General features: G+C 45.3%; 1 protein-coding gene across 3 annotated transcripts in view; it reads left to right on the top strand.

Moving 5' to 3' along the window:
* LOC139448485 (kidney mitochondrial carrier protein 1-like) overlaps positions 1-12,353 on the top strand; it is a 58,547-nt gene that overhangs the window by 29,935 nt on the left and 16,259 nt on the right. For all 3 annotated transcript variants that reach the window (XM_071230031.1, XM_071230032.1, XM_071230033.1), the window contains exon 2: positions 2,414-2,550. In XM_071230031.1, coding sequence (XP_071086132.1) covers positions 2,493-2,550 — 58 coding nt within the window. In that variant the 5' untranslated portion in view covers positions 2,414-2,492. The remainder of the gene's footprint in view (positions 1-2,413; positions 2,551-12,353) is intronic.

Below are 12,353 nucleotides of genomic sequence, written 5' to 3'. Positions count from 1 at the left end.
TCACTGATTCTTAAGTGTGAGAGCAGAATTACTTAGAGTTAGCATTCAGGCAGGTAGTATGCGATTTATTGGGAAACATTGTATCTGGTTGAGTAGAAATGTTTCGGTTGATTCCTCGAATTCCTTGATATTTCTGGGTCAGTGGGTGACCTTGTGTTTGAGAGTTCACCTTGAAAGTCGAGTCTGTATTCCACATGGTGTGTGTTTGTTGTTTAATGCCGTAATAAGCAATATTCTAGCTATGTGACAGCTGTAACAGATGTTATATTTGGGATAACACTTTCAAAAAAAGGTACAGATTCCTGTACTTTGTAGGGTTGAGTCCTGTCCGGGATTCGAAACCACACTGCCAGAGCGAGGCACCTAATCGCCAGCACACAAAGTCAGTGATCTAACCCACTCAGACACCGAGGCTTCCACAAAATGAAAGTCAAACAACTGGTAGTCTAGATCTGGTACTTTGTGTACCCCTCTGACAATCAAATCTGGACCAGACAAACCAGTGATCGATATTGTAATGATCCATGCCATTGGGGAATGTTGACACGCCATCAATCAAGTTATCCTTTACGACCACCATGGTTGGCTGGGGACAAGATTTACTACCCATAGGGTTAGAAATATTTTTGTATGTGCACTAGTGCAAAGATCACTTCCCCGCGCACCAGTGTATTGTTTCAGTCGTCCAAACAGCACTGTTGACGTCATACCAATCTTATTGTGACGTAAGGTCGGAATGACGTCATACCAGAAATGACATCATAGGTGAAAATTGTTGACGTCATCCGACAAATTGTGGTTTTCTAGGACACTGGTGGTCATTAGTGCATTTTATTGAAGGGGAGCTCAAGAGGATTAAGAAATAATGGCCAATACAGAAATTATTACACTCGCATGTGTGTCATACTGATTTTATAATACACATGTAAGAATGCATGTTTACTCTCTCGCTTGGGAAATTCAAGAATTCTGACATCGTTACGTAAAATCAGTATTACACACATGCACGTATAATAATCTCTATTTATCACTGAATGACCTTGTGAAATTTGGTTGGGTGATTAAGGAAATATACATTGTCATTGAATGCCTGGTCCGATCTGTCAGATATGTTGTGTCTGTATTGTTAGATTACGCCCCCTTTGCTCTGTCCAAGTGTCGAGTGTCTACTTGATGAAGGAAACGATGTTTTAACGTGTAGCTCCAACTTCCTTTAAGCAGTCCAGTGTTCCTTCCTCCGGTTGGTTGTTCCGTTGTGCTGGTTTTAATTCATGATTTGGTGAAGAGTATAATTTGTTTGTTTGTTTGTTTGTTGTTTAATGCCGAACTCAGCAATATTCCAGGACGGTCTGTAAATAATCGAGCCTGGACCAGACAATCCAGTGTTTCACATCATGAGCATCGATCCATGCAATTGGGATCGATGACATGCATCAAACAAGTCAGCGAGCCTGACAAAGCGATCCCGTTAGTCGCCTCTTATGACAAGCATAGTAGCCTTTTACGGCAAGCATGAAGACCTATTCTACCCCGGATCTTCACGGATCGAAGAAGAGTATTAATCTGGACTGATTTAGGTCGACCCATTTCTATAGTATGAGCAGTATGTGAACCTTGTATTGTATATACCTGCTGTGAAGGGTGGTATGTAAAGCTTCATTTTGAACAGGGGGCACGGGTGGCCCAGTCATCTAAGGCGCCGCGATACGCTGTGCAGAGTTGCGTCCCTTGGGCACGCCAGAAACCTATGATAGTGGGTTCGAATCCCGGTTCGCCCCAATTATGTTTCTAGGTTTGTCAGCACCATACCCGTGCTCTTGGGTTTCACCGAAGTGGTAAACGTCTGAAACCTGCATCACTTCGGGCTTTCCTCCCACATTAAGCTGATACGCCGCGATATAACTGGAATACTGTTAAAAGCGGCTTTAAACCCCACTCACTCACTCACTCATTTTGAACACAGCTTACCAATAACAGGTAGTTGTTGGTGGGCCTGACAGCCCAAGTGAACTTGTAACACATGTGGTGTCTCCTCAGGCAGTGAGTTAGTTCCAAGCTTACCTTTGTTCACCCAGCAGTGAATGGGTACCCGGTAGGATGAGATGGTAATGTGGCTATTAACCCTCTAGCGCCTCACAGGCAGCTTGGGATGTAAACTCGCCAGGGAGCAGAAAATGAAAATCAAATGTACTCTGATCCTTTGACTGTGGTAATAAAGTGGATCTATCATGGCCATGCACATTGGAGCAGTTATGAATTGGAACGTGTTCAACACTAATTGACAGTTTAATTTTGTGAAGTTATGGCATGATGCTATCTTGAACGTCTCTCCATCCGTTAACTTCATGTCATTGGGTCCTGTGGCACCCGTCACAGTTGATGTCCCACTGATCGTTGTCGTCCATGGTTTCAGATAGGACTCTACAATCATCTCCCAGTTTCTGGACACAGCAAGCTGACAGACTTTCTCATTCAGTGGTGGAGGCCAAGGAATGAATGACTGGCGGCCGTTTATCTATGGAGGTCTAGCTTCTATGACCGCAGAATGTGGTAAGCAGTTTATTTTCGGCTTTGCATTCACCATCCTCAGTTATCCATGGTAATAATAATATCTCCTTTCCCTTATGATCCCTGGACCCTTTCATCAACTTTGCTTGGAGTTTGATTCACTGCAGGTGCTGATAAAAGTCGTCCAATCAAACATCAGACATGAATGGGAGAAATACTGTGCTAATTTGTAGGAGACAGGTGTGGTAGGTGGGGAAGGTTTATTGAGTGGGAGGGGGTAGAAGAGGGGTGATGATTGGGGGTGGTAGGTGGGGAAGGTTTATTGAGTAGGAGGGGGTAGAAGAGGGGTGATGATTGGGTGTGGTAGGTGGGGAGGGTTTATTGAGTAGGAGGGGGTAGAAGAGGGGTGATGATTGGGGGTGGTAGGTGGGGAGGGTTTATTGAGTGGGAGGGGGTAGAAGAGGGGTGATGATTGGGTGTGGTAGGTGGGGAGGGTTTATTGAGTGGGAGGGAGTAGAAGAGGGGTGATGATTGGGTGTGGTAGGTGGGGAGGGTTTATTGAGTAGGAGGGGGTAGAAGAGGGGTGATGATTGCGTGTGGTAGGTGGGGAGGGTTTATTGAGTAGGAGGGGGTAGAAGAGGGGTGATGATTGGGTGTGGTAGGTGGGGAGGGTTTATTGAGTAGGAGGGAGTAGAAGAGGGGTGATGATTGGGGGTGGTAGGTGGGGAGGGTTTATTGAGTGGGAGGGAGTAGAAGAGGGGTGATGATTGGGGGTGGTAGGTGGGGAGGGTTTATTGAGTAGGAGGGGGTAGAAGAGGGGTGATGATTGGGTGTGGTAGGTGGGAAGGGAGTAGAAGAGGGGTGATGATTGGGGGTGGTAGGTGGGGAGGGTTTATTGAGTGGGAGGGAGTAGAAGAGGGGTGATGATTGGGGGTGGTAGGTGGGGAAGGTTTATTGAGTAGGAGGGGTAGAAGAGGGGTGATGATTGGGGGTGGTAGGTGGGGAGGGTTTATTGAGTGGGAGGGAGTAGAAGAGGGGTGATGATTGGGGGTGGTAGGTGGGGAGGGTTTATTGAGTAGGAGGGGTAGAAGAGGGGTGATGATTGGGTGTGGTAGGTGGGGAGGGTTTATTGAGTAGGAGGGGGTAGAAGAGGGGTGATGATTGGGTGTGGTAGGTGGGGAAGGTTTATTGAGTGGGAGGGAGTAGAAGAGGGGTGATGATTGGGGGTGGTAGGTGGGGAGGGTTTATTGAGTGGGAGGGAGTAGAAGAGGGGTGATGATTGGGGGTGGTAGGTGGGGAGGGTTTATTGAGTAGGAGGGGTAGAAGAGGGGTGATGATTGGGTGTGGTAGGTGGGGAGGGTTTATTGAGTAGGAGGGGGTAGAAGAGGGGTGATGATTGGGTGTGGTAGGTGGGGAGGGTTTATTGAGTAGGAGGGGGTAGAAGAGGGGTGATGATTGGGTGTGGTAGGTGGGGAGGGTTTATTGAGTAGGAGGGGGTAGAAGAGGGGTGATGATTGGGGGTGGTAGGTGGGGAGGGTTTATTGAGTAGGAGGGGGTAGAAGAGGGGTGATGATTGGGGGTGGTAGGTGGGGAGGGTTTATTGAGTGGGAGGGGGTAGAAGAGGGGTGATGATTGGGTGTGGTAGGTGGGGAGGGTTTATTGAGTGGGAGGGAGTAGAAGAGGGGTGATGATTGGGGGTGGTAGGTGGGGAGGGTTTATTGAGTAGGAGGGGGTAGAAGAGGGGTGATGATTGGGTGTGGTAGGTGGGGAGGGTTTATTGAGTGGGAGGGGGTAGAAGAGGGGTGATGATTGGGTGTGGTAGGTGGGGAGGGTATATTGAGTGGGAGGGGGTAGAAGAGGGGTGATGATTGGGTGTGGTAGGTGGGGAGGGTTTATTGAGTGGGAGGGAGTAGAAGAGGGGTGATGATTGGGGGTGGTAGGTGGGGAGGGTTTATTGAGTAGGAGGGGGTAGAAGAGGGGTGATGATTGGGGGTGGTAGGTGGGGAGGGTTTATTGAGTGGGAGGGAGTAGAAGAGGGGTGATGATTGGGGGTGGTAGGTGGGGAGGGTTTATTGAGTAGGAGGGGGTAGAAGAGGGGTGATGATTGGGTGTGGTAGGTTGGGAGGGTTTATTGAGTGGGAGGGAGTAGAAGAGGGGTGATGATTGGGGGTGGTAGGTGGGGAGGGTTTATTGAGTGGGAGATGGTAGAAGAGGGGTGATGATTGGGTGTGGTAGGTGTGTAAGGTTTACAAAGAGGTAGTTTGAGGATTGAAGATGGGGAAGCCTTATGGAGAGGCGAGGGTAGCATCAGCCTTGCATAGCCTAAATATAATTGTCCAAACTGCGTAGACTGGCTTGTGGTCATGTCAATCTGTTGTCAGACCCTCATCCATAATACATAGGGGGAGTTTAAATATTTAGTTTGAATTTACATTAAGTTGCCTTAAGTCACCTCTTGAATGAGTGGATGTTATTCTCATACAAAAAAAACAACATGTTTACAAATAAAACATGCTAAAAATAGAAAAAAACTCCATGACCCAAACGAGCTCACAAACACATTATTCATCACAAAGGCACCATTATTGTAACAAGACCTGACAATTTGTCCTCTATATGACTTTGACAATGGACTACTTCCCCGTCCAATGCACATGCATTCCCACACGTAGGCTGACAATATTAATAGCAGGCACTGTGCTGTACAGGTCTAGCGGATATTGTGGCAGACGTATTGACCGGCCATCCAGTGGATTCACTGGGTATTGGAGAGTTTGACACTTTCCTCTCCTGTTGATTGATTTGAAGACCAGAAATAAAAACAACTTTAGAGTATTGATTGTTTTGTTTGTTGGATCAAATTGGTTTGATTTGTGAAATTAGTTGTTATATTAGAAATGAGTTTGATAACAGAAGTTGAAAATATATTTATCGTGTATTGTATCGTTTAACAGGCATTTTGCCTGTCTGATTGGGCATAGTCTGACAATTGTCTCGGAAATGAAAATATTTTAAGATTTGTTTTTGGTTGAATTGTCTTTTCATTTGTAATAGAAAGATCAGGAAAGTTCTCTATTTTCTGAAAGTGAAGAAATCTAGACTTCCTATACTGTTGTAGACTTGCTTGATTTTGGATAAAAGAGTGTATTAAGGGAGAGGAACAATATTCCAGTTATATGACGGAGGCCTGTAAATAATTGAGTCTGGACCAGAAATTCCAGTGATTGCTATCATAAGCATTGATCTATGCAATTGGGATATGATGACATGCATCGACCAAGCAAGCCTGACCACCCCAAATGTGGGATGTATTGAGGGAGAGCAAAAGTGGGGTTTATTGAGGGAGAGCAAAAGTGGGGTGTATTGAGGGAGAGGAAAAGTGGGGTGTATAGAGGGAGAGGAAAAGTGGGGTGTATTGAGGAAGAGGAAAAGTGGGGTGTATTGAGGGAGAGGAAAAGTGGGGTGTGTTGAGGGAGAGCAAAGGTGGGGTGTACTGAGGGAGAGCAAAGGTGGGGTGAATTGAAGGAAAGCAAAAGTGGGGTGTATTGAGGGAGAGCAAAAGTGGGGTGTATTGAGAGAGAGCAAAAGTGGGGTGTATTGAGGGAGAGGTAAAGCTAGTTTTATGGGGTAAAACAAAGGTAGAGAAAAAGTGGGGCGTGTATGTGGCAAGTTTACTTGCTGGGGTGATGGAGTGAGTGAGTGAGTGAAATCAATACTAGTGTAGGGAACAACTTCTTCAGGTTAAGCTTAAGATTTACAATCAACTTTTCATAACTAGTTTGATATTTTGTCACTGAGTGTGAAACCAGTGTAACACGTTATTTTCAGTTTTCATGCTATAATTTGACATAAAACGAGAAGGCAATTTGTTGTTAATTCATCCTCTAGCATCAGTTCCTACTATAAATATGATCAACACCAAGAAAAAAAGCATTGTAACTTGTTATTTATTATGTTTGTGCTTTTAGACGATTAATTTTATTGTTGGTTTACAAATCTGTGACATGACATATTGCAAATTATATTAAAATGACTTTTTGCTAATATTTTATTAACATTCTTCTAATGTATGTAAAGGATATAAAAAGAAATTAAGATAAATGTTAGTTTGTGTTGAACAGAGGATTCATTTGGAGTGTTGAACAGAGGATTCATTTGGAATTACGAAACTCATAGCCAACTGTTTATCACAAAGTTTGAAGCGATGTTTATAAGAGTTACAGCCCTTTGATTTGACATACCCAGTTGCGCAGTTGTTATGGCGGGAAATTGATGATATTCGTGTGCCTTGTAAGTGCAGTCAAGGGGAATTAATTCAGGAAATTCAGAACGTGTGACCACAGTGAAACATTTTCATTTGAGGACAATACTTTTTATTAAACATTTTTGACATTGTAAGACCAAACTAAATTCCGTAAACCAACTAAAAAACATTACTGGCCTTAAGTTGACATTAGAGGAGATGTCAGTGTATGAGGCAGTTGATACTTCAGCCGTCTTCACTTCTTCATCTCATCAAAATTGCATCCAACAAGTATTTTTTTGTTGCTTTCATGAACAATACCTGTATCATAATTCAATTTCCTTCAGAAATGCACAGTGGTAATTTCATTTTGGTGTTTTAGCATACGCAAATTGTATTACACCCGGTACATGCATTAGCAGCCTCCGGCATGGTAAAGTAGCACTGTGGGTCAAGGTCACTGTAAGGTCACAGCCACATTGTGTAGATGTTAGCCTTGCTCCAAGGCTGTATTGAAAAAAAGTCCATGGTTGTGTAGGAATTCTATCCTCCTGATAGGCAAATCTAGATATATGGACAGTACGGTCTCTTATAGGGACAACTTGTTCTAATTATTTACATAATCTAGAACTTATGATTTAAACTAATAATTATTGCCTCAGAGACTTGTGCAAGTCTATGTAGATGTCATCACCCTGCCTTGGACACACTGACCTAGCTGGAGACCTGGGCTGTGTTGTGCAGGGGAGGAGACAGACAGTAGACTTGCATAAGTCTCTACGGCAATATTTATTAGTTATTAAATCATAAGTTCTAGATATGTAAATAATAAGAACAAGTTGATCCACTAGGAGACTGGAGCCCTTACTGTGCACATATCTAGACTTGACTTTTAGGAGGAATAGAATTAATGCATATCCATTTCTTTCAGTTCAGCCTTGGAGCAAGGCTAGGGGAACTGTAATGTCTCCCCACAGTAGAAGGATTTTTTTAATCTATCCACGTACAGAATAACTAATTCATCAATATATCAAGATACTTTGGAGTCAATATGTTGATACTAAACCTTCCAATCAATAATTTTTTAGTGTTTGTAGATCTTGATGCAGTGTAATTGTGGAGACAAATGGCAGTCGGATATTTTCGTATTACCAACTTTTGAAAGGACATCCTTCTGTATGCGTGCCGCTTTGAGCAATATTCCAGCAATATCACGCAGGGGACACCAAAAATGTTCTTCACACATAGTACCCATGTGGGGAATCGAACCCAGGTCTTCGCATGACGGGCAAACGCTTTAACCATTAGGCTACCCCGCCACCCCTTGTCCGAGATAAGTATTGTATATGTAAGTCATACGCACAGGGTGAATGTTATTAGACTGCAAAGATACATAAACAGGTTTTCAAACATTTTTTAGACACTCATTCAGAAATTTCAAGTAGACACTCTCCTTCACATATTTCAAGTTATCTGGGTGCTGGGAATACGGTGTGTTTTTCATGTCTAGTGGTGTTTGTATGGGCACTGTGTGAATGTAGATTAGATTTCTTTCAGACATGTATGCAGACTAGCGGAACATGGAACTGCAGTTCGTGTTTTCAATTACAGAGCTTCTCACAACAACAACTTATATGGCATATAAATGAGCATGTGGTATTGCCCCTCTGTTACCATAGAGCTAGGGGACGCAGGGAAATGACTTGGTGTTAAAGTGTTCAATCAATAGTGTACACCTATCTTTTCATTGTTGGAGGCCTCCAGAGCCGGTACTCGAAAGTAACTTCTGTCAACGTAACTTTAGCCTCTAGGTGATTGATATGTTCAAGATTATTGCACATGTTTAGTGATGTGGATGTATGAGTGTCTAGCCTCTTGTGCTCGTCCAGACTTATGTCGTTTTTATTGTGCTAGCCCACTGAGATACCATGCCGCATGTTAACATGACCACCCTACTCAGACACAGTATACTGATTCCGCACCAACCAGTCCGTGTTTCGTCACCTTAATGCCGAAGGCCAGGCAGAGAAACAAGAGGTACAATCTTTTAACATCTTTTGGTATGACTCGTCCAGGGATTGAACCACCAACCTTCTGCACTCCAGGCAGACTTTTTATCCACTAGACCATGGAGGTTGATACATTCAGACCAGAAGACACATAAGTTAATGAGGATTGGATGGTATTCATGGCTGACAGATATTATTCATACTTCAGCCACAGGGCTAAGCCTTAGTCTAGTAAGTGATACTAAGACAAAACAGACTTGGATTGGTGTCCATGCTTTCTGCCACTTGGATTGGTGTCCATGCTTTCTGCCACTTGGATTGGTGTCCATGCTGTCTGCCACTTAGATTGGTGTCCATGCTGTCTGCCACTTAGATTGGTGTCCATGCTGTCTGCCACTTAGATTGGTGTCCATGCTGTCTGCCACTTAGATTGGTGTCCATGCTTTCTGCCACTTAGATTGGTGTCCATGCTGTCTGCCACTTAGATTGGTGTCCATGCTGTCTGCCACTTGGATTGGTGTCCATGCTGTCTGCCACTTAGATTGGTGTCCATGCTGTCTGCCACTTAGATTGGTGTCCATGCTTTCTGCCACTTAGATTGGTGTCCATGCTGTCTGCCACTTAGATTGGTGTCCATGCTGTCTGCCACTTAGATTGGTGTCCATGCTGTCTGCCACTTAGATTGGTGTCCATGCTGTCTGCCACTTAGATTGGTGTCCATGCTTTCTGCCACTTAGATTGGTGTCCATGCTGTCTGCCACTTAGATTGGTGTCCATGCTGTCTGCCATTTAGATTGGTGTCCATGCTGTCTGCCACTTAGATTGGTGTCCATGCTGTCTGCCACTTAGATTGGTGTCCATGCTTTCTGCCACTTAGATTGGTGTCCATGCTGTCTGCCACTTAGATTGGTGTCCATGCTGTCTGCCACTTGGATTGGTGTCCATGCTGTCTGCCACTTAGATTGGTGTCCATGCTGTCTGCCACTTAGATTGGTGTCCATGCTTTCTGCCACTTAGATTGGTGTCCATGCTGTCTGCCACTTAGATTGGTGTCCATGCTGTCTGCCACTTAGATTGGTGTCCATGCTTTCTGCCACTTAGATTGGTGTCCATGCTGTCTGCCACTTAGATTGGTGTCCATGCTGTCTGCCACTTGGATTGGTGTCCATGCTTTCTGCCACTTAGATTGGTGTCCATGCTGTCTGCCACTTAGATTGGTGTCCATGCTGTCTGCCACTTGGATTGGTGTCCATGCTGTCTGCCACTTAGATTGGTGTCCATGCTGTCTGCCACTTGGATTGGTGTCCATGCTGTCTGCCACTTAGATTGGTGTCCATGCTTTCTGCCACTTAGATTGGTGTCCATGCTTTCTGCCACTTAGATTGGTGTCCATGCTGTCTGCCACTTAGATTGGTGTCCATGCTGTCTGCCACTTAGATTGGTGTCCATGCTTTCTGCCACTTAGATTGGTGTCCATGCTGTCTGCCACTTGGATTGGTGTCCATGCTGTCTGCCACTTAGATTGGTGTCCATGCTGTCTGCCACTTAGATTGGTGTCCATGCTGTCTGCCACTTAGATTGGTGTCCATGCTGTCTGCCACTTAGATTGGTGTCCATGCTGTCTGCCACTTGGATTGGTGTCCATGCTGTCTGCCACTTGGATTGGTGTCCATGCTTTCTGCCACTTAGATTGGTGTCCATGCTGTCTGCCACTTAGATTGGTGTCCATGCTGTCTGCCACTTAGATTGGTGTCCATGCTGTCTGCCACTTAGATTGGTGTCCATGCTGTCTGCCACTTAGATTGGTGTCCATGCTGTCTGCCACTTAGATTGGTGTCCATGCTGTCTGCCACTTAGATTGGTGTCCATGCTGTCTGCCACTTGGATTGGTGTCCATGCTGTCTGCCACTTGGATTGGTGTCCATGCTGTCTGCCACTTAGATTGGTGTCCATGCTGTCTGCCACTTAGATTGGTGTCCATGCTGTCTGCCACTTAGATTGGTGTCCATGCTTTCTGCCACTTAGATTGGTGTCCATGCTGTCTGCCACTTGGATTGGTGTCCATGCTGTCTGCCACTTAGATTGGTGTCCATGCTGTCTGCCACTTAGATTGGTGTCCATGCTGTCTGCCACTTAGATTGGTGTCCATGCTGTCTGCCACTTGGATTGGTGTCCATGCTGTCTGCCACTTAGATTGGTGTCCATGCTGTCTGCCACTTGGATTGGTGTCCATGCTGTCTGCCACTTGGATTGGTGTCCATGCTGTCTGCCACTTAGATTGGTGTCCATGCTGTCTGCCACTTCTGCTGTCTGCCACTTGTGTTGTCTGCTGTCTGACACTTGGGTTGTCTGCCAATTGGGTTGGTTCCCATGCTATCTGCCACTTGGTTGTCTGCTGTCTACCATTCTGGTTGTATAATGGCTCTATAGTGTATTGGCTGTAGTGTATAATTGCTGTTATAGTGTAATGGCTGTTGTAGCTGTGGCACTGCTGTCTGGCAGGTGGGTTGTATAACGGATGGTGTAGCTGTTGTAGCTGTGGTGTGGCTGTCTGCCATGTGGGTTGTATAACGGATGGTGTAGCTGTTGTAGCTGTGGCACTGCTGTCTGCCGTGTGGGCTGTATAACGGATGGTGTAGCTGTTGTAGCTGTGGCACTGCTGTCTGCCATGTGGGTTGTATAACGGATGGTGTAGCTGTTGTAGCTGTGGCACTGCTGTCTGCCATGTGGGTTGTATAACAGATGGTGTAGCTGTTGTAGCCGTGGCACTGCTGTCTGCCATGTGGGTTGTATAACGGATGGTGTAGCTGTTGTAGCCGTGGCACTGCTGTCTGCCGTGTGGGTTGTATAACGGATGGTGTAGCTGTTGTAGCCGTGGCACTGCTATCTGCCATGTGGGTTGTATAACGGATGGTGTAGCTGTTGTAGCCGTGGCACTGCTGTCTGCCGTGTGGGTTGTATAACGGATGGTGTAGCTGTTGTAGCCGTGGCACTGCTATCTGCCATGTGGGTTGTATAACGGATGGTGTAGCTGTGGCACTGCTGTCTGCCTTGTTGGCTGTATAACGGATGATGTAGCTGTTGTAGCCGTGGCACTGCTGTCTGCCATGTGGGTTGTATAACAGATGGTGTAGCTGTTATAGCTGTGGCACTGCTGTCTGCCATGTGGGTTGTATAACGGATGGTGTAGCTGTTGACAATGCCATGTACGTGACCAGGTAGATGCAGCAGGAAGCCATCAAGCAGGTGGCAACAAGTACTAAGTGTCCCCCTCATTAATCAGTTGCACGGACAGAGCATTACAGTGGAAGAGGAGCTGCCATCAACTCGTCAGCTCTCTGGATGGACATTGTTTTAAGGGAGATGTCAGACAAGTATCTCATTTAGCAAGTGATGAATGTAATTCCAGAACACAGATATTCAATTCGTAGTCATGCATCTAAGTCATCTATAAACTGCCATCTGTATTCAGATCTTTATATGCGAGGACAAGGATACGGAATCATTTGGAATGTTGGTTTGAATATCAGAACACAATGGCATGTTATTCTTAGCCAAGAATACAGATTATATGCCAATTATTGATTTTTGCG

The sequence above is a fragment of the Haliotis cracherodii genome, unplaced genomic scaffold, assembly GCF_022045235.1.
Source record: "Haliotis cracherodii isolate W230 unplaced genomic scaffold, xgHalCrac1.p SCAF_7, whole genome shotgun sequence".
Classification (NCBI taxonomy): Eukaryota; Metazoa; Mollusca; class Gastropoda; order Lepetellida; family Haliotidae; genus Haliotis; species Haliotis cracherodii.
Note: the sequence above shows the minus strand (reverse complement) of the source record. Positions and strands in the feature narration are given on the sequence as shown.